This window comes from Lupinus angustifolius, chromosome LG20 (assembly GCF_001865875.1).
Source record: "Lupinus angustifolius cultivar Tanjil chromosome LG20, LupAngTanjil_v1.0, whole genome shotgun sequence".
Lineage (NCBI taxonomy): Eukaryota > Viridiplantae > Streptophyta > Magnoliopsida > Fabales > Fabaceae > Lupinus > Lupinus angustifolius.
Window position 1 is genome coordinate 21,192,651 of NC_032028.1, and position 23,240 is coordinate 21,215,890.

General features: G+C 29.7%; 2 protein-coding genes and 1 long non-coding RNA gene across 7 annotated transcripts; 2 read left to right on the forward strand and 1 right to left on the reverse strand.

Annotated features, from left to right (window-relative positions):
* On the forward strand, window positions 865–1,766 carry LOC109335647. Of its 2 annotated transcripts, none has more exons than XM_019571805.1 (3): window positions 865–1,050; window positions 1,159–1,199; window positions 1,581–1,766. In XM_019571805.1, exons 1-3 carry the CDS (start codon window positions 969–971, stop codon window positions 1,701–1,703), a joined length of 246 nt encoding a protein of 81 aa, XP_019427350.1. In that variant the 5' UTR covers window positions 865–968; the 3' UTR covers window positions 1,704–1,766. The 2 variants fall into 2 exon arrangements, with proteins under 2 accessions (XP_019427350.1, XP_019427351.1); XM_019571806.1 differs by having other exon boundaries at window positions 875–1,050; window positions 1,587–1,766.
* On the reverse strand, window positions 17,860–22,275 carry LOC109335252 (transcription factor IIIB 60 kDa subunit-like). 4 transcript variants are annotated; one of them, XM_019571377.1, is made up of 6 exons: window positions 22,078–22,273; window positions 20,834–20,914; window positions 20,126–20,176; window positions 19,458–19,535; window positions 18,392–18,445; window positions 17,860–18,264 (listed from the first exon to the last, which is right to left on the reverse strand). In XM_019571377.1, exons 1-6 carry the CDS (start codon window positions 22,177–22,179, stop codon window positions 18,022–18,024), a joined length of 609 nt encoding a protein of 202 aa, XP_019426922.1. In that variant the 5' UTR covers window positions 22,180–22,273; the 3' UTR covers window positions 17,860–18,021. The 4 variants fall into 4 exon arrangements, with proteins under 4 accessions (XP_019426922.1, XP_019426923.1, XP_019426920.1 ...); XM_019571378.1 differs by having other exon boundaries at window positions 19,485–19,547; XM_019571375.1 differs by having other exon boundaries at window positions 19,458–19,547; window positions 22,078–22,272.
* LOC109335253 lies at window positions 18,376–19,566 on the forward strand. The gene is made up of 2 exons (XR_002106188.1): window positions 18,376–18,447; window positions 19,481–19,566. It is a non-coding gene; the product is annotated as an uncharacterized LOC109335253 (long non-coding RNA).

The window sequence follows — 23,240 nt, forward strand, 5'->3', positions numbered from 1 at the left end:
ATTTTAGCATAAGTTAAGAAAATTTCAAATAAGTTATGATCAAATGTGATTTTAATCCCTAAAAAATTGTAATCTAATGTGATTTGTTTAACTTCATATAGAATATCAAAGTTTTTGTTAATTTTTTTAATCTTCAATTACTTTATTTAATTTTATGTTATTTATTATATGAATTTTATATATATTTTAATTATTCAACAATGTATGTGGGCCGCCCGTTAGCCCGTTTTAAAACGGGTAGGGCATTGATTTTTTTTCTGTTAAGCCAATATGAAAATGTCTGTGTCCACTTAAATTATTGCGAGCGTTTACGGGTACAAGCAAAACGAGTCACCAACAGGTCGGGCGACTCATTTTATCATCTCTATTTGAGAACAAGGATGATAATGGGGTGAGATATATGTGAGTAATGCATAATTGTGTTAATACCATACCTATTTATGGGTGCCTACACCGATCTATGGGTACATGTGCATGTGCAAGTAACAAGTATTCATAAGTATATAATGGATTTTTAAGTTTAATTATATTTTTATAGTAATTAATATGCATATAAAATTAATTATTACATGAGTTTTAAAATACATATACGATAAACTTGTCAATATATTTCAATAATTAAATTTTATTATCAAATAAATATAAAACAATTATATATAAGGTGAAATAAAAATTATAATATAAAATTTATTTATTAAAAAAATTATGTAAATCCTCAAATTCCTAATGAAGTGTGGTGTGTCTGGTCAATTTTGATAATTAGTATCAACAATATACCTATTTGGATAAGCTAATTAACAAGTTGACTTTTATCCATTAAATTCATGATTGTGAATTAAGTAATTTCCCGGGAACAAAAAAAAGGTGTAATAAAGTCTCTTTCTTCTAACACCTATTTAAGAATAAAAGGTTGTTCCATTCTCCACCATTACCAAACATTGTTCATTCTTCCATTCTCTAAATTCGAGATGCAGATAAACTTTGTGAGATTGCTTTTGACCCTTTTGGTTTTCTCATATGTTCTCTCTGTCTCTGCTATCCCTGCTACTAGTAAGGCTCATCATAGGTTTTATCATATTATAGTTCTAATTTATTGATTTCTCTTTCATTTTATTTACAATATATAGTTATGCATTTCATTTATTTTCTTGGTTACAGGAACCCAAAGTTTCAGTGCAGAAGATTTCTCTTTAGCTCAGGTCAGTGCTTATGATTTCTCTTTTTGTCTATCTCCTTTAATCCATCATAGACAAGGTTTTTTGGTACTGCTGAGAGTATTCTATCACCATTTTGATTAAAGAACTGAAACTAATACTTTTTAGCGTGTGTACTGTTTGTCCCTCTTAATCATTGTCACTCCCAAAAATCGAAATCTTAATCTTTTGGTCATTCTTGGGTCTTGCACCAATAAACCAACCCTTTGTTTACAATCAAGGTCATATATTTTGGGAGTCCTTAGTCGATTAATAAATAATCAAAATAAGCATCATATGTTTAAAAAAATGAACTTTACTAGTTATCTTATTATAAACTATTTTGCTCTTTTTTATTTTGGACCTTGTTCATAATATGTTTAGAAAGTGCAGGATTCACTCAAGTTTGAAACTGAAGAGGAGAGGAGGATGGATTTGGAAACCCAAGATTATCCAAGTCCTGGAGCAAATCCACGTCATGACCCAAAAGTACCCCCCATGGATATCTAAAATATACATTAAATTTACCACATTGAATAAATGGGATCTAAGTATTGTTTCCTTATCTTATAAATAAAACAGATTCATGGATATCTTTTTCTCTAACTTTATTTTTTGTTATCTTGGTCACATTTATATATTTGTTGTTATGTATGAGGAACTAGATAAACTACAATCTTGAATAAAATGATAACTCACTAGACTCATAATCATAAGTGAAACGACTTGAGTTGATTTGAGCAAAACTTTTACCTAGTTGATAATCATTTGCTAGGCTTTAACTGAATGTATAAATTAAATACATATATAACATAACGTGTGAGGCTACAACAACCATGAATTTTATTTATTTATTTATTTACATATTAGTTAAACTATTGTAGTCCTTAGTTATGTATAAACTTATCTATGAATTTATATATTCATATTAGCCTGCCTTCTTATTAGTTCATATATATATATATATTAAAGCTTTTCTCATACTATAAATTTCAAATTGTTAGTATTTTTCAAAGTTAACTTACTAATATTTAAGGAATAACAAAGAGGAGAAATAAAGTGACATAAAATGAACAACATGACTAAAAATTAGGTTTTCCATGTGTTACCCTACATGTATGTTTCTTTCACGTAAATATGACTCCTTAACTGAGTTTGAGTGACTATTTATAGCGTCTATAAAATCTCTCATTAATGGAGAAAATTAAAAAAATATTTTGTATTTTAAAATTTTAAAATGTTGACGTCTCAGCCAATGATTAGGAATAATTGGCAATGAAACAATGTTCCCATTGAGAGTGTTTTCCCTTTTTTTCTCGAACTGAATAGGCACGATTCCAGAGTTTTTCTATGTTGGTTTAGGTATGATTTTTTCTATGTGTCCAAAACTCCAAATAAGTCCAATCCCCTATTTTTAGTGGGAATTGTCACACATGTTATTTTTTCAAAATCAAATCGATTACTCATTATTTTAGGAGACAATCAAAGAAGAAAATATCCTCCCAAATTAATTCATATTTTTTGTTATAAATGCATGCTCAATTTTAGATTTCTAATTTAATTATGGCCATAAATTTGAAGATTTGAATTGACTATTTTTTGGTTCCAATATACTTTAAAAATTCACTTTTTCTTAATAAATATCTCATTAATTTTTATAAAGCCCTAAAAATTATTGTAATAATTGTTTACCTGATGAACAGTAAAATAGTCAAAAAAACTTATTTTATGCACAAATTTCATAACAATTCTATAAAACTCCAAAAAATATTGGATTTCCCTCAAATGGGAAAAATAATTATTTTGTTTCCTTCAATTTCAAAAAAAATATTTAGTATGCAATGTATGTTTTTATTTAATTAAATAAAACGAATTGTAAATTGGACAAATGATTATTTTAAATTTATTCTCTCTTTTAAAGACTAGTAAATTATAATTAAGTCACATATATAAAGCCACTTTTAAAGGGAAAAACATTTGAGATGAAATCTCTCCTACTAATAAAAGACTAAGAAGTGACCTGAAATTTTAATTTAATAGAGAAATCGAAAATTAGGTGATCTTTTGGCCATTTTGAGCTAATAAGTGTTCATTAAACATTATTATGATTTTATTTTATTTTATTCAAAAATGAAAATGAGGGAAAACAAATGATATCACCATTATTGATGTTATAGATGATCAATTAAGTCTTTTTGCTATTTCCTTAAAAAAGTGAGACCGTTGGGATCAATGCTATAATTACTTAAATCAAGATTTCTATTTATTTAGATTTTATTATATTTAATACAAATATTTTTACAATTATCATTTTTTGAAGTAGTATTTTGGTAGGAGCAAATTTAGGTGTTCACACCATACCATTTGTTTTACCTGTGTCATCCCTGTGTTTTATTATAACACATGTACTTATTTTTTATTATAACACATGTACTTATTTCACACATGTACATTATGGTAGCTAACACATAGAAGTTTATTATATTTTAACTAACCTATTCTAAGGTGTTTATTTATTTTTAGAATGTTAGATGTTTCACTTCTCATTTTAAATGAAATCGTCATTTTTAACATCTAGAGAGATATTATTAAACCTAACACAACATTTGAGTCTTTATCTTCACATTGTTCAAGAAACACCACGTAAAGTGGAAATTCAAGAAATGAGGGTACAAGTCTCATTTACTTGTGTCTCTAATAATGTTATTTCTCAAATTATTGAACCAATTAGTAATTATGGAGAATAACAAAATAATCTCATTACTCAAAATAAAGTTGATGAACCTATAGTAGAAGAACCACAAGATATAACATTAAGAAGATCTCAAAGAGAAAGACAATATGTTATTCTTCACGATTATGTGGTTTACCTGCACGAGTTAGAAGGTGACATAGGAATTGAGAATGACACAGTTACATTTTCATAAGCCACGAATAGTGATAATACCAATAAATGGTTAAATGCCATGAAAGATGAATTAAAATCTATGGAATAAAATAAGGTTTGGACCTTGTTGAGTTACAAGAAGATTTCAAAACAGTTGGTTGTAAGTGGGTTTTCAAAACCAAACATGATTGTTATAATAACTTAGAACATCATAAGGCTAGACTTGTAGCAAAAGGATATATTCAGAAAGATGACATTGACTATAAAGAGACATTTTCACAAGTGTCTAAGAAAGACTCACTTAGGATTATCATGGCGTTAGTGACTCATTATGATATGGAGTTATACCAAATGGATGTTAAAACTGTATTTCTAAATGGGGATTTTGGTAGAAAATTTCTATATGGATCGACCCATGGGATTCTTAGAGAAAGGAAAGGAACACATGGTGTGTAAAGTTAAGAAATCAATATATGGACTTAAACAAGCTTCCCCATAATGGTATCTTAAGTTTAATGATACTATTGTATCCTTTGGGTTTAAGGATAACATTGTTGATCGATGTATATACCTAAAAGTCACTCGGAGTAAGTTTATCCTCTTGGTTCAATATATTGATGATATTTTACTTGCAACTAATGATCTTGGTCTTTTAAATGAGACTAAGATATTTCTCTCTAGAAATTTTGAAAGGAAAGATATCGGTGATACAAGCTATGTGATTGGAATAGAAATATTTCGTGATATATCACAAGGATTTTGGGCTTGTCTCAAAAAGCATAGATCAAAAAAATTAGAGAGATTCAGAATGAATAAATGTTCAGCATCTCTCGTTTCAATTCAGAAAGGAAACAAGTTTAGTATCATGCAATGTCCAAAGAGTGATTTGGAATAGAAGAAATACCTTATACATATATAGTTGAGAGTTTATTATATGCTCAGACTTATACGTGACCAGATATCAGTTTTGTAGTTGGAATGTTAGAAAAATACTAGAGTAATCCTGGTATATAACATTAGAAAGCTACAAAGAAAGTTCTAAGATATTTGAAAGGTAAAAATGATTGCATTCTTATTTATAAGATATCAAAATCATATTGAGGTGATTGGATATTCAGACTTTGTCGGATGCATAGATACAAGAAAGTCTACTTTAGGTTACGTATATTTATTAGTTGGAGAAGCTATCTCATGGAAGTATGCGAAGCAGACTGTCATTCCGGTATCCACTATGGAAGTCGAACTTTTGGCAAACTTTGAGACCATAGTTCATGCTATGTGGCTACAGAACTTTATTTCATGACTTAGGGTAGTCGACAGTATTGTCAAGCCGTTGAAAATTTATTGTGATAATTCTGTAGCAGTCTTCTTTTCTAAGAATGACAAGTATTTCAAATGTGCTAAACATATGAAGTTGAAATAATTTGTCGTTAAAGAAGAAGTTCAAAAACTTATAGTGTCAATTGAGCATATTAGCATCAACCTTATGATAGCAAACTCATTGACGAAAGGATTACCGCCCAAAGTATTTACTAGCCATGTTAAGAATATAGGCATTATATCTGCTAATGAATGTTGAACATTAAGTTATTAATAAAGTCTCAATGTTTGACAATTTGAGCTTATTAATATTTAAGTTTTTTGATTAATATTTTATTTTCACGCTTATGTACACATGTGAGAATGGTAATGTTGAAAATAAAATTTTCTTTCTAAATGACATTATTATGTGATTCCAATTAATGTATCATGTTAGGAATACGACTAATATAGTAGTACATGAAAGGGACTATATTGGATAAACGATGTACAACCGTCATGACTCTTATTAGTTCTTGTTCTTAATCATGACTTGAAATGTAATGAATATGAAGAACATATTCTGATTATGCACATTATGTTTGATATATATATATATATATATATCTTATCATGAATTGTGTTGTCACATGAGACAGTGAGAGAATGTAAGAAATGTCTCTTATGATATGAATGGATATACTATTTTATTGTTTGAATGACATAACTCTTGAATGAAGAGTTATCAATGAAATGATAAGACTTTTGAGAAAGAGTCTATATATAGTGCTTGATGGAAGCATACTAATCAAAAAAGGACTTGAAATATTGTTTCTATCTTTGCCTAGAAAGATTGTCTCTATTAGACATTACTAAAGGAAGAGCATAGAAAGAAATGAAAAGAGATAGAAGAGTTTTTCTATTGACGAAGAAAAAACACAACATCTAAAGAAGGATCGTGTCACCATGGATAGAGATTAATAATCTATAACCATTCTTTTTATGTGAAAGGTATATATTCGTAAGATCCATTTATACATGGTTTCTATGATAAAAAAATATAGCTCCAACCATGGAGGACATCTTTCGGGACATCGAGAACTAACCTTGTTGCTTGATTTCCTTTTCTTTTCTTTTAGTTCTTATTTTGTTTAATGTAATTTTCCCATTCTGTTGTTTAAATTTTTGCCTTGTAATCCTAGTTGAATGAATGAAATTAGTTGTTTTTGTGAATTGTGTAATGTGTCCTTTTTTAGCAAACCAAATATATTAGCTTGTTTTAGCATACCTTGACAAAAAGATGAACAAAACTCTGAGTCGTGCATTTATGAAAAGTCTATGGTTACACATGTTAAACTATGCAAGTACTTGTTGTGTATAACTAATTTGTGTGTAACTTTATAATTATTAGATATTTAGAAAGGTGTGAGTAAGTGAGCTTGAGTGAAATTGAATGATACACTAAACATAATAGAAGTTTGTACTTGATTAGTACTATTGAATTTGTTTGAATCTCTACTTTTCTTAAGTGATTATGATGTATGGAAAGGATCAAAGCAGTTAAAACTAAATCACTTGACTAAAACGCTTACGAGAAAAAACTTCATCCCTTGATAGCCCATTTGAGTCTTATATGTTCTTTTTTATAACCTTTGAGCCACAAAACAGAAAATAATTATCAATTTTCTATTCTACTAGGATACAAGAGCTTGGTTACATGATATGATTATGGTTAAGGTGGGGAGAGTGAGAAAAAGTGGAATGAAAAAGTGTTGAGAAAGATGCTATAAACCATCAAGTCCTAAAAAGAAAAACCTCATAAAAGAGGAAAACAAAAGATAAACCATGAAGTGTTATAAAAGCAAAAAGGGTGTAATATGGAATATTAACATAAAAGAAGTTTATAAGGATACATTTCAGAAGAATGAAAATTAATGGTTGTGTTGAACTATTTTCTTAGCTTACTAGAATTTTTGTATCCAGAAAAATCAAGTTCTTTATAGCCCAACCATATTACAACCACAAGAAAGAATTTAGTAATTCATGTTTGAACTTTTACTATTGAATTGCTATAGACAAATATCGAATTTGATTATATGATATCTTTGTAAAAAAATTGAGAGAAACACTTTTCACTTTGATATGATTGATATACTCCATGAGTTCCGCCTTTCTTAATTGATGGACAACAAATTGCATGATGAAAATATTTTACTATCACACAACTTGTTGCTTGCATAGAGTAGTTCTAAATATCCTACACTTTTTGAAAATTATCATTCTTGGCTTTTGCTCTAATAGTGTTGTGTGATGAAAATTGATATTAGCTTGACAAAATTAACTTTTGAGAAACTCTAAACATTTCTGAAAACCTGTTCCATGATTTGGATCTTAGTATTTTGCTTTTGTTTGAGGAAAAACAAAGTTCTAAGTTTGAGAGAGTTGTTAGGTGTGAAAATCATCTTAATTCATAAAGCTAATTTAACACCTTTTTTATTCTAAAAACTGATTTTATGCATTCATACTTAGCATTTTTAATGAATTATTGCACTAGTCCTATAAATCGAGTTTCCATAATATATCAGGACTTCAAAAAGAAAAAATGAACAAGGATTAATGTGAAGATGCCAGAATTGACTTAAGGTCGTCATATTCAACTGATCTATGCTCAATGCATGAGTTGCGCCAAGCGCAATTGCATTTACTGAAGAAGATGGACCAAGCGCGGCTTAGCTATCTAAAGAGTCGAGCCAAACAAAGAGATGCACTCGACAGACCTCCTTTGCATCCACCTAAAAGATAAAATTTTAGATTGATAAAAAAAGGGTAGAAAAATGCTTAAGGAGAGACGAATTATTAATCCCATACTATTTTCGATGTAATTATAGTGTTTTCGTTTTCACTTAGTTTCTAGGCTAGTATAAGTTGGAACAAGATGTAAAAGTTTATTCTTCTTTACTCTTTGCTTTAGTTTTGTATGAAAATGTTTAGCTAGACTTCTTCTTTGATGGGATTGAATGTGATATTCACTTGATATATACAGTTGGATTTGATTTATGTTAATTACAAGTATTGATTTTATGAGTTGTCTATGTTATGATTAATGCTTATTTGGAGGATGGCGATCTCTCTTGTGTGAATTTGGATATTGAATTCATGAAGAAATTCTGGCCCAAACTAGAAACTCATATTTTTAGTATAATTTTAGATGATGAACTCATGGGTGCATGTATTAGTATGTTTACCAAATATAGATTCATATGAACATTGAATAACTCTCAAACTTGTTAACATAGACTAATAGTCATAGAGGTATGCTTACAGTTCATATATCTTAATCTTATTAACATAGTTACTAGACATAGGATTGTTTTAATGAGCTACTAATATGACCAAAACATTGACAATTTGTACAATTTAGGTGTTGGTGTTAACTCAATTTCACATGCATAGACTACTAGACAAATATGTATGTTATGCAAGTAAAGTTGTTAGGCATAGAGTTTTATTGCATAAGCTATTAAATTGATTAAGACATTAATTTTTAGTATCATTGATTTCCCTTGTTGTGTAAGAGTCATTATTAACTTATTTTGTGTGGTCAACTTTAGTGTACATGGATAATAAGTACTAAAGTTCAATCCCACATCTAAATTTCAATTTTTTTATCTCATAGTTAACTTACACTTAGTTAGTACAAAACAATCAAAAAAACATCTTTGAAAACCAACTTAGAATAGTGATTATTTATTGAAAGGTTAGAATTCAAAGTCCTTGTGAATTCAACAACCACTCTCTATACTTGTTTGTGACATCATTTGGTTATTTATAGACCAATTTTCTAGTTAGTAGTGGGTAAGTTGGTATTGGGAGGGATGGGATGAATGTGGGTGGAAGAAGGGGAACATCTTTGGGATTAAGGACGACAATAAGGTGAGGCATGTGTGAATAGTGTTTACCCATATTCATGCCCCACCTATTTACGGGTACCAGTACCTATTTATGAGTATATATACGGGAACAAGTATTCATAAGTATATAACAAGTTTACAAATTTAATTATATATTTTATAATAATTATTATATATAAAAATAATTATTATATAATTAATAAAATATGTATACAATAAACTTGTTAATATAGTTCAATTACTAAAATTCTCATTATAAAATAATTATATATAATGTCAATGTAATAAAAATTATAATGTATAAAATATTTATTAAAAAATAAATTTAATTATATGCTGACCTTCCTAATGCTGTGTGTTTGGTCTATTTTGATAATTAGTTTCAATGATATGAATCTAAATCTTTTATGTCATATTTCTCTATTTCTATATATCAGCCTAGTAATATTTTTTTAATATTTAAATGTGTTAATGTGATAATTAATAATAAATTAAATGAGATGTATTATTTATTACTAGACCAAATTATATTTAATTAGTATAGAAACATAAAAAACTTTAGATATTTTTGAGTTCTTAAACCTATTTGGATAAGCCAAAAGCTAATTAACAAGTTGACTTTTATCCATTCAAATTGATGTTGGTGTATTAAATCATTTTCGTGGAACAAATAAAATTAGGGTGTAATAAAGTCTCTTTCTTCTAACACCTATTTAAGAATAAAAGGTTGTTCCATTCTCCACCATTACCAAACATTGTTCATTCTTCCATTATCTAAATTCGAGATGCAGACAAACTTTGTGAGATTGTTTTTGACCCTTTTGGTTTTCTCATATGTTCTCTCTGTCTCTGCTATCCCTGCTACTAGTAAGGCTCATCATAGGTTTTACCAAATTATACTTCTAATTTATTGGCTTCTCCTTCATTTTATTTACAAAATATAGTTATGCATTTCATTTATTTTCTTCGTTACAGGAACCCAAAGTTTCAGTGCAGAAGATTTCTCTTCAGCTCAGGTTAGTGCTTATGATTTCTCTTTTTGTCTATCTCCTTTAATCCATCATAGACAAGGTTTTTTGGTACTGCTGAGAGTATTCTATCACCATTTTGATTAAAGAACTGAAACTAATACTTTTTAGCGTGTGTACTGTTTGTCCCTCTTAATCATTGTCACTCCCAAAAATCGAAATCTTAATCTTTTGGTCATTCTTGGGTCTTGCACCAATAAACCAACCCTTTGTTTACAATCAAGGTCATATATTTTGGGAGTCCTTAGTCGATTAATAAATAATCAAAATAAGCATCATATGTTTAAAAAAATGAACTTTACTAGTTATCTTATTATAAACTATTTTGCTCTTTTTTATTTTGGACCTTGTTCATAATATGTTTAGAAACTGCAGGATTCACTCAAGTTTGAAATTAGAGAGGAGATGGTGGTAAATAATGATGAAGGATTTATGAAGAGGAGGATGGATTTGGAAACCCAAGATTATGGAGATACTGGAGCAAATAGAGATCATGACCCAAAACCTCCCACTAATGTCTAAAATATACATCAAACTTATCTTGTGTATCTCTTTTTGTCTCTATTTATGTCTTCGTCTAATTAAAAATTGTTATATAATTAAAAAGAAAAATCATAAAAAAAACAACTTATATTTTTATATTACTTGATGTAATTTGATCAAAAGACATTATTTTTTTGGAATTCGAGAAGGAGGCTCTAAGTATGTGTTTCCTTATCTTATAAATACAATAGGTTAATGTATATGTTTTTTTCTATCTTTATTTTTAGTTATCTTGCTCACATTTATATCTTTGTTGTTCTACATAGATATCATTCTTATCAAAATATGAAACCCCACCCTTCAACTATGGTGGATCCATTACTATTGGTTGAAGTAGTAAAGTCTCATACCGATTAAGAATATATGAATTGATAATTATTTATAATATATAGTACGATTGTGATGTAGCCCGATATAATCATACCTATATAAGATGATGTAGTCTATTATTTGATACAATGATATAATCTCTCAAATAATCTCTCATTGAGTGATTGAAACGTGGAATCCACTAGCATCTATAATGAGCCTAGGGAAAGGCCAAACATGGAAAATGCTAACCACGGATACCAAATCCTCATCTTAGTAATACCACCTCAATATCAACATACTCCAAACTCAAACAATATAAGATATGGATGGACTTTGTGTAACACCTCAGTTATGTCATGCAATCTCTCAAACCCATACATAATTAAGCGTGTTATGCAGTATTTTATTCCCCTCTAACGGAACCTTCCGCGATTCAAACCCGTGACCTCAGAGATAAATAATCACTATACCACTAAGTCTCGCTACCATTAAACTAAACTTTGGGTGGAGACGTGATTAAGTCCAACTTCACTTCATAAATCCCACACCCTAATCCCAATGAGATCAATTCATAATTATTCGGGATTCATAAAATGGTTTAAGGAATAGAGTGTAGGAGGTTGTGAGTTTGAGTCACATGTATAACAAATTTAAAAAATAAAAAAATGAATTATAAAGTAGTTTGATAATTAAGATGAATGATTTGAGTGAATGATGTTGAGAGTTCAAATCTTACCTAAAATAAATACTAACATAATAAAAAAGTTTATAATTATCTTGGAAAGATACCAATCAAAAGATAAAAAATGATAATGAACTTCAAGATGCAAATATTAGAATAATATTACTTTTTACTAATCCAACTTGATCCATTCATCATAATCAAATCAACAATTGATTAACAACTCTTATCATTAAGTAACAATACACCATAGTAAGAAGAGCCTCTCCAAACCAAGTGGTTGGATTCTAATCTCTAATATCCTCACACTCTTCAATTGTTGATAAATCAATTTAGTCATATAGCAAGTGTGGGATATCATTCATTCGGACTAAGATCCTTTCAAGTTATTTTTGTTAGTCAAAAGTAAATAACAATGAAAAGAGTTGACGAAAAGTAATTTGAGACTTATTTTCCAACAAATTTTCTCTTATTTTATTATGTTAAGGAAGTTAGATATAAGGTAATTTTCTTAGTGGGTCGATATAAAATTTGTAAAATGTCATACATAACCCTTGTGTCAATCTCTCTTTCACATAATCACATGAGAGAAAATTTGACATAGATCTGAATCATCATTCACTACCTTAGAAATAGTTATTGTGGTTATCTAAGTGATGTTGTTAGGTTTTGTATCTTCTCAAAAATCTGGACTAGAACAATATATACTGAACCTAACTTAGCTCTAAATATTGAAATTATCATATAAATAAAAGTTATAAACCAATCATTTGACAAGAGCATGCAAAACTTGGTTCTTTAGTCTATGAAGTTGGTAGCATATATATACTTTTATTTTTATTTCACTGTTCATTTTATATCATTAAACCATAATTTCTAATTTGGAATAAAGATTTTAAAAGTATAGAATTCAAGTAGTATAGGAAGCTTCTAGCATCAATCAAAGGGCGAATTTGTTCATTCTCAACCTTAGCCAAAATAATAGTTCATGGAATTCCATAAGTATCATATGTTTCATAGAGACTGCTAGTTCAAAATAAGCATCATATGTTTCAAAAATGAACATTACTAGTTATCTTGTTATAAACTATTTTGCTCTTTTTATTTTGGACCTTGTTCATAATATGTTTAGAAACTGCAGGATTCACTCAAGTTTGAAATTAGAGAGGAGATGGTGGTAAATAATGATGAAGGATTTATGAAGAGGAGGATGGATTTGGAAACCCAAGATTATGGAGATACTGGAGCAAATAGAGATCATGACCCAAAACCTCCCACTAATGTCTAAAATATACATCAAACTTATCTTGTGTATCTCTTTTTGTCTCTATTTATGTCTTCGTCTAATTAAAAATTGTTATATAATTAAAAAGAAAAATCATAAAAAAAACAACTTATATTTTTATATTACTTGATGTAATTTGATCAAAAGACATTATTTTTTTGGAATTCGAGAAGGAGGCTCTAAGTATGTGTTTCCTTATCTTATAAATACAATAGGTTAATGTATATGTTTTTTTCTATCTTTATTTTTAGTTATCTTGCTCACATTTATATCTTTGTTGTTCTACATAGATATCATTCTTATCAAAATATGAAACCCCACCCTTCAACTATGGTGGATCCATTACTATTGGTTGAAGTAGTAAAGTCTCATACCGATTAAGAATATATGAATTGATAATTATTTATAATATATAGTACGATTGTGATGTAGCCCGATATAATCATACCTATATAAGATGATGTAGTCTATTATTTGATACAATGATATAATCTCTCAAATAATCTCTCATTGAGTGATTGAAACGTGGAATCCACTAGCATCTATAATGAGCCTAGGGAAAGGCCAAACATGGAAAATGCTAACCACGGATACCAAATCCTCATCTTAGTAATACCACCTCAATATCAACATACTCCAAACTCAAACAATATAAGATATGGATGGACTTTGTGTAACACCTCAGTTATGTCATGCAATCTCTCAAACCCATACATAATTAAGCGTGTTATGCAGTATTTTATTCCCCTCTAACGGAACCTTCCGCGATTCAAACCCGTGACCTCAGAGATAAATAATCACTATACCACTAAGTCTCGCTACCATTAAACTAAACTTTGGGTGGAGACGTGATTAAGTCCAACTTCACTTCATAAATCCCACACCCTAATCCCAATGAGATCAATTCATAATTATTCGGGATTCATAAAATGGTTTAAGGAATAGAGTGTAGGAGGTTGTGAGTTTGAGTCACATGTATAACAAATTTAAAAAATAAAAAAATGAATTATAAAGTAGTTTGATAATTAAGATGAATGATTTGAGTGAATGATGTTGAGAGTTCAAATCTTACCTAAAATAAATACTAACATAATAAAAAAGTTTATAATTATCTTGGAAAGATACCAATCAAAAGATAAAAAATGATAATGAACTTCAAGATGCAAATATTAGAATAATATTACTTTTTACTAATCCAACTTGATCCATTCATCATAATCAAATCAACAATTGATTAACAACTCTTATCATTAAGTAACAATACACCATAGTAAGAAGAGCCTCTCCAAACCAAGTGGTTGGATTCTAATCTCTAATATCCTCACACTCTTCAATTGTTGATAAATCAATTTAGTCATATAGCAAGTGTGGGATATCATTCATTCGGACTAAGATCCTTTCAAGTTATTTTTGTTAGTCAAAAGTAAATAACAATGAAAAGAGTTGACGAAAAGTAATTTGAGACTTATTTTCCAACAAATTTTCTCTTATTTTATTATGTTAAGGAAGTTAGATATAAGGTAATTTTCTTAGTGGGTCGATATAAAATTTGTAAAATGTCATACATAACCCTTGTGTCAATCTCTCTTTCACATAATCACATGAGAGAAAATTTGACATAGATCTGAATCATCATTCACTACCTTAGAAATAGTTATTGTGGTTATCTAAGTGATGTTGTTAGGTTTTGTATCTTCTCAAAAATCTGGACTAGAACAATATATACTGAACCTAACTTAGCTCTAAATATTGAAATTATCATATAAATAAAAGTTATAAACCAATCATTTGACAAGAGCATGCAAAACTTGGTTCTTTAGTCTATGAAGTTGGTAGCATATATATACTTTTATTTTTATTTCACTGTTCATTTTATATCATTAAACCATAATTTCTAATTTGGAATAAAGATTTTAAAAGTATAGAATTCAAGTAGTATAGGAAGCTTCTAGCATCAATCAAAGGGCGAATTTGTTCATTCTCAACCTTAGCCAAAATAATAGTTCATGGAATTCCACTACCACACTAAACAAATTGTGTTGACCTAAGATGAGGATATATAACTTTATTCGACTTCATTCTTTATAAATATATTAAATATCTATAGCAAAAAAATTTATTAACATGCTAAAGGATAATCACCAAAGTTCACTTTGATTATTTAATTGCCACATCTAAGTATTCCAAAACGTTATTAAAAGATTACGTATAAATAAATGAAATTTTCAGCTATAGGTGAATCATTTAGTCGTATACAATTTGGAGTCATCAAGCCTATGATGAGTAAAATTTCAATTCAATTATTTAGGAATGGCATCATAAACTTAATTTTTTTATACTCAATGATATTCATTTACCTTTTGAATAAAAAAATAAAGGTGGTAACTGGTAAAAATTCAATTGCACCTTTCAAAAATTTCGTCATCAAATAAATCACTGAAAAGATTAAAACTATCATCTTAGAATATCTAAGTTTCCACAAGATCTTAAATGTCATCGATTAAATTCTTTAAGAATTGTGTAGTGACAATTTTTAACTTTGGCATACTTATTTGACTATAATAGTTTTTAGAACCAAACTAATAGTAATCATTTTTTAATAAGTGAAATGACGGCTTGTTGTTTTAATCCTTTTTTTTAATCAAAAGCTAATATCAACATCCCACAAAACTAGTAGAATAATTTCTATTTTTACTAATTAATAATCTTTCACTAGCGGCTTTCAAATCTTTGATAGACATGTCCTTACTATAATAATCAACACGCGTGCTTAAAAGCTGTTTTCCACTATAACGTTCTTATTTACTCAGCCCACAATACTTCATTTTAATATTATTGTAAAAAATGTTTAATACTAGTGATTGTTGAAGAAAATTAAGGCAAAGAAAGATTCAATTCTAATCTAGCTCACATTAAATAATCAAATAGTGAATAAAATATTACTATAATATACATATTTCGATGAGTTGCAAACATTAGTATTGGAGGCCATGACAAATTAGAATTGGCAATCACTAGTGTCAATATATTTCATTATAACATAGCCATTTCAAAATTAGGGTAACATTTGCCCAATGTTCCAAAATTTATATCTTCTCTAGTATTAAAGAGTTTGGTATTTTACAAAAAGTTAAAGTTATATATGATACAAATAAATTTTTATTTATTTTAAATTATTTTTTAATGAAAATTTTAAAATGAAGAAAATTCTCTTTCTCCTTATATTTTAATATTAAACTTTCCAATACTTTGAGACTAGTTAAACTCAATATTCCATCACATGCATTATTTGTCCATGCCAGTGTTATAAGTTGGATTATTTTTTGTCACAGAAAAAAAAAAAGAGAATTCATAGTATCTATTCTTGATTTAGGTGTAGGGTTCTTAGAACAAAAATATTCTTTTAGTATGGTTCAATTATTATATGCGATAATAATGTTTTCTTTTAATGCGATTTTAGCAATCTAGTCTTTTTTTTCAGACATCATAATTTAAATGGTTAATTTCTCATCATGAGAAATTAATAAAATTAATGGTTAAACTGTTAAATTGTTTAGAATAGCAAAACTGTCAAGTTTTTATTATTTATTTTTATTAGTTTTCTTTTCCTATTATATCCTTGTTTTGTTTTATAGAGTCTCATTATATCTTTAAAAATACAAAAAGATCAAAGATTTCATTCAATCTTAGGGGAATGACATTTATTAAAAGAGATAATCACACCTCCTAAAATGAATTAGTTTCTTACAGGTATGAGATATAGTTTATTAATATATTTTTTTGTTTCACACAGCTATCTTTACCTAGAGACAATCATGTCTGAGTCAGGAACATTCATCACGTCGGAGGGTCATAGGTGTGATGATTGCGTAATTGACTAATTTCTCATTAATAATATGGCTATCAGATGCATGAATTGTTGGGGCATTCTCCACTTAACTTTGCAACGTGTTGCAAGTTTATATAACGACACAAAAAGACACGTGCATTCTTCTTACACTTACGTTTTAGAGCCAAATTGCTTCTAAATCAAATAATTATGGTTGCAAAAATATATTTATATATTACCATAAAAGGCAAAAATAATTTGCATTCTTTCTTTAACCATCTTTTTTGGGTACATAACCATCTAAACACACTTTGATTCTCATTCACACCAACATCATTATTAGTAGAGAGAAATATATATCAGTCACGTCTCAACGAACATAGTTATAACTTTGAATACATGGACAATAAGAGTAAATAGGTTCAACATAAAAATTTCTAGTCCAAAATTTAAGTCAAAGATAATATGACCAACCACTAAAATTATGATATGCATATTTAACAATTTTCTACAAAAATATTTCTAAAAACTAAAAATAAATAAAATACATTATGGTTTTAATGGTCGGAAGAAATAACATATCTCAGTATGATCATGCTTTCCCAAGTACTTCAAAGCACCTTTAGTGACCTCATTTAAGACAATAATGTTTTCTTTCTTTTGTGGGTTTGGTATGATCATGCTCTTTACAAATAGAATAACATTCATAGTTTATAACCAATTCTTTCTCACTTATGTCATGCTTCTTCTCTCGGAAACCTTATGTCGTTGACTTTGGCAAGCACAATATGTTGACTTTGGCAAGCACAATATGTTGTCTTCTCCGACAAATTCACTTTGTTCGGATCCGCTTGCGAGATAAGTTTTGAAGGTAAGAAAGGAAAAGAGAAGACTTCAAAGGCAATCAACCACAACTTTTCGCAATTGCAATAACACAATGTCACTATAAATCGGAATTTAAAACACTAAGATTGTGAGTGAGTCCAAAGATTAACTATAATATTTGCAAAAGGTCAAAACTGTTTAAAACAGAAAGAGCTTCCGGCAATCTTTCAGTAATCATCATCGTAGTTATTATAACCATAACCATCATCATCATCATAGTTATAACCATCACCCCCGTAGCCATATGTCTCGTCCGCAATTTCATTATCTCCGTCAATGTCACCATCCTCGATTTCATCTGTTGATCCCGGTTCATCATCTTTCAATTTGTCCTCTAACTTAGACTCCAAATTGTCATGATTAACAGAGGATAGCTCGATTCGTAGTTTTTTGGCATTCTCCGGAGCCGCCTGTTTATAATAAGAATTAAATAGAAGTGAGTATTTGTACCCAAAAAAAGATGCGTTCTTTTTGGGATAGAAAATGTGCTCTCCTATAAAGGTGCTCAAAAGCTAAACAGTTCATGAGGAGAATTACAGGTTCGTCGAATAAGTTTCGCAAGCGATCATAATTGATTTTGGAGTTGAGCCTCTGTAAATGACACATGTAAACAAATATCATTAGTTATATACAAAAAGAAATTCAGAAGATCTTACCCATACTAGGTACAGAAATTAACTTGAATCATAAATGCTTAAAAAGTTCTTGAATCAAAAGTTCAAACAATTTCAGATATATATTCTCCCTATACTATTGTGTTTTGAAAAGCCTCACTTTTTTCAATCCTTTATGTAGTTCAGTCAACTTTTTTACTGAAAAAAAGAGATGTGTGTGAAAATCACTAGCTAGAAAATGTAGTTATAGCATTCCACTGAAAAAATAATGAGTGATTGTGAACTGAAATTTGGTGAACTAGTATTGTCTTTCCCATGAGTGAATTGAAGGTTGCAGTAAGTAGCCATTGAAAGATTATCCATTTAAGGTATGAAGTGTGAAAGTCTCACATTGGTTGAAGATTGAGCCAAGGGTCATTCATGGTGACCTGGGCAATCCTCTTCCTAAGAGCTAGCTTTCGGAATTGGAGTTCGGCCAAATTATTCTAATATGATAAGCAACTTATGCATGTATGCCTGCAAAACTGATGCTCCAGATGGTTATTCTTGGACATGAGGATCCCACAAGTGTTAAGGATATGAGCCAAGAATCATCTACAATAACATGGTCTATCCTCCTTGATGAACTAGCTTTTGGGGTGTAGTAATGCCCAACTGTTATAGAAAAGGGCTGGTTTAAATTGCGGACTGCATCACCTGATGCGGCTGCAATATTGCGATTGCAGTGACCATTGCAACCGCATCACACCGCAATTGCGGTGTGACTCTGAATCACAGTGATATGGCTACAATGCAACCGCATCGAACTACATCAGGCCTCATCAAATTCAAATACACTTTTTTAATCACAAAATAATTCATACCGCAATGCCCATAACCGCATCGCAATGGCTACAATCGCAGTAACCACAACAGTTATTGTAATCATCATAATCAGTTTAATAAAAAAAAATACTAAAGAAGATGCATGTGTTATCTTGAATAAATACCTTTGTACTCAACAATTGGTGAGTGGCCTCTACAGCAGATTGAGCAGAATCTGAACTTTTAGCCTCTTGAGCTCGTCTCTGTCTTGTTTCCAATAGACATGGATTTTAACAAAATCGAAAAAACATCAATCAGAATATGATCACTGATTCATTTCATTTGTGACACAACCAACATGCTACACTATTATATAACTATGACCTCTCCTATCACTATTTCATTGCCAATTTCCCAAACAAAATTGTAACTCTAATTAAAGAGAGTGCATTGTTCCAATGTAACATACTTAAGGCTTAGTAAGCTTTAACTTGAGGGGAGGGTTACAAAATCATAAAATATCTAATAATATCTTTAATTAGCAACTCTTCTGTATTAAGAATGGTGGTTTTAAGATTATAATGTTTTAGAGTACCATAGATGATTTCTTAGGATTTATTTTCTATTTATATTTTATGATTTCTATCCCTATTTTACATGCACCAGAAAAGAACACATTTAAAACAAACTCAACTTTTTGTGATGATCTATATATATGTTAGATACAAATCTAACTGGATATCACAAACTTTTTATCTTGTAAGTTATTTAGAAATGTTCTAAATTCTAATTTATCTCTCACATCGATGGCAACACACATAAAAGGTCACCATAAAAATGATTCAAAATTTACCTTTCTGGATTTTGCCATGGCTGGGGCAACAGATGCTTTCTCTGCTTGTTCCTGTAAAAAATAGGGGTCCAGTGAGATTCAGTACAGAATAATCTCCCGAAAAGGCCGAAATATGGAATACGAAATCAGCAGCTAAAAGAATACAAGTATAAGCTACAAGCATCTGCTTCTGAGATTAAATCATCATAGAATGTGAAAAAACTACCAGAGAGGTCTACCCATTTTAGAGAATAGACTTTAGTAGATTAGCCTTAGTTATATGAGCTAAGGTTTGAGTCAGTTATGGTTAAGGTGAAGAGTTTAAGGAATGAAGTGAAGGGGTTGTGATTCGAGTCTCACCCATACCAAATTTAAAAAATAAAAAGAGTTATAAGGTGGTTTGATGATTAGGGAGAAGGGATAGAGTGAAGGAGGTTGAAGGTTCGAGTCTCGTCCACAACAAATACTAACGTACTAACATTTGCCGATAAAAAAAACAAAAAAACTAGGAGTTCCAGCTAATGTTAGCAAGATGGCAGCTGGACCCTTATGCTAATATATACCTAGCTCCTCTTCTGTAATCAGTTTGAGAATTCAATAATAAGAAATCAGTTTCATATTCAGAGTTTTCTCTCTATAAGTTCTTTACACTTTCACTTCTCTCTCTTTTCTCTTCTTAAAACCCAAAAGATTGAATCTGAAAAAAGAAACAGAAATGAAATTCAGTACCTTAAGATACTTTCTGTTCATATTTTCCCATATAATCTTCTTGTAATGCTTTTCCTTCTCATTGAAAAGATAGTCATCAACCTAGATAGCATGCAGCACTTTAGAAATGGGAATAATCAGCATAAAAAAAAGTCAGTGACATGATACAGTTAAAAATAAAAGACATAAAACTATTAGGGCCTTAACTACAAATCAGAAAATCAAATTTTAACAAGGAGTTACATTAAGACGCAAGTAAAAAAAAGAATCTCAAAAGCCCGAATCAATATCTTCAAAGTTGAGCATAACAGTTGGATTAGAATTTGTTCCTTCATTTCTGTTCTCTTTCAAATTGAGAGAGGTGAAACTTTTGTGCAACACTACAATTTCCTTTTTCTAAATAAGGCATTCATTTATATAAGGAGAAGAAACAGAAATGTGTAAGAAGGATAGAGATTAGAGAGTCGCCATTAACAGTTAACACGATAAAAAAACAAAATGCCAGTTAACATCAACAGCAAAAAAATAGAACATCTTTTAAAACGAAGAGAAGAAACTACAATGAGTTTGGAGGATAAGGAATCATCCTTACCGTACCAGTAAAACCACAAAACAACGAACGAAAGGGGCCAATGATACCTAGGAAAAATCGACATTGCTACATAGACTGATAGACTTACAAAGTTTCAATAGCACAAAAATCTCTTCGCAAGAAGCACGTCGTAGCACAAAGTGTCGTTACATGTGTCAATTGCTGTGATTGGTTAAATTTTAATAAGTATTTTTCTGATGCACACATTTAATGGGATACAAGATGTGTTCCCCTCTTCACATACACTATTTTGACAGCATTCCATATTATGCATAGATCGAAAAAGAGAAAAACATATACGGAGACATATATATATATATATATATATATGAAGACAACCAATAAAACATTGCTAACATATTAAGAATTTAATTCCAAAATGATAGCATCAGACAACATAAATACATTTGTCTCTCGTCTCTCGACACGACGTGGCGTATGTGTCTTCAGACCTAAAATTACAAACAAACTAATGAATTTTCTAGCAATTGTTTAAATTTAACAAAACCCATTAAAATAATACTCAAAGGAATCATAGGGGGAAAAACAATAAAAAATTGTGAAAAATTTGAAAACGGTCAAACAAAACTCAAAAAACAGAGTTACATGTTTTGAACAATACAATCACTGCTAAGAAATAGACAAGAGATAAAGAATGGAACTTGTTAATCACCTCATCATCATCAATGTCAGAGAGAGTTTCTGATTCATCATCGTTAATTTTCACATTCATATCATCTTCCATATGTGAATTATCATCAACCCCTGAAAGCATTTTAAGCGAATTATGATTGGAATAGTAACAAAATCAAGGCATAATTGCGATCTAGACCAAGTGATAGAGTTTAATTTGAAAATTAGGAATAGCTTATATAATGGGAATGAGACACACTTCTTCAATGTTGGTGTTTATATTGGGAGAGCGCGATAGCACATTAACCCTATTTACACACTGAAAGGAGTTAATGGGCCTTCCAAAATTAGCTCCTTTTTTATTTGGTTACACATATTTTTAGTTGAATATGGGCGTGAGTAAGACTCGGCCCGACCTATAGACTCGTTCTAACTCGATGACTTAGGGATAAATATGCCCCGTTCAAATAAATAAAAAAGGAGAAACCCGATTAAAAGTGACATACTCGTAGTCTAAAAGGACGGGTTCGGGTCTATGTTTGAGTCACCTCATATGTCCTTATATATATCAAGAATAGTTGAATAAATATCTATCAATATGTTTACCCCACATAACTCAAATACCTACAAGTTTATACAACATATCTACACCATTTATCGTATGCTTATTATTCCTTACTATTAACACTAAATTTTGTCCGGCAAAAAAACGTTCTTCAAAATTATTCAAAAAATGAATGAGTTAATGATTTGCTTTTATTAATGTTTGATTATCAGATAAATTAATGATTTGAGAACATGTAATTTGAATCAAATCATATGAATTTGATTAAGCTCCATGAATGACCTTGATAAGAAATAAATCTTTATGGATTCAAATAATAAATCAGGGATTGCATTATAGAAAACAAATCATATCAAATTGATTGTGTAAGTTTTTTGTTTGAAGGATGCACTTTACGGTTTTGTAGTTCACATACTTATGTATGAGAGATGCAGGTTTTAGTTGAGTTTACATAAAGATTGTGATAATTTTGATTATGCATGCTTAAAGATTTGAGAAAAATCTACGTTTGTAATTTTGTCATTTCTAACCTGAATTCGTCTCTATCGTGACCCATCTAATTTTGAACTCGTCCCTCACACGTCTCATCCTTATTAGGAACGGTTCGAATTCAAAAATTGACTCAATCAATATTTAGA

What these genes read in the sequence shown, in the direction of transcription:
- LOC109335252 (XM_019571375.1), bottom strand. Translation starts at nt 22,179, where the DNA reads ATGCTTTCAGGGGTTGATGATAATTCACATATGGAAGATGATATGAAT. An exon ending in CTGACATTGATGATGATGAG is followed by an intron (nt 20,915 to 22,077) that starts GTGATTAACAAG and finishes CATGCTATCTAG; the next exon opens with GTTGATGACTATCTTTTCAA. An exon ending in TGAACAGAAAGTATCTTAAG is followed by an intron (nt 20,177 to 20,833) that starts GTACTGAATTTC and finishes TATTTTTTACAG; the next exon opens with GAACAAGCAGAGAAAGCATC.
- LOC109335647 (XM_019571805.1), top strand. Translation starts at nt 969, where the DNA reads ATGCAGATAAACTTTGTGAGATTGCTTTTGACCCTTTTGGTTTTCTCA. An exon ending in CTCTGCTATCCCTGCTACTA is followed by an intron (nt 1,051 to 1,158) that starts GTAAGGCTCATC and finishes TCTTGGTTACAG; the next exon opens with GAACCCAAAGTTTCAGTGCA. An exon ending in AAGATTTCTCTTTAGCTCAG is followed by an intron (nt 1,200 to 1,580) that starts GTCAGTGCTTAT and finishes TATGTTTAGAAA; the next exon opens with GTGCAGGATTCACTCAAGTT.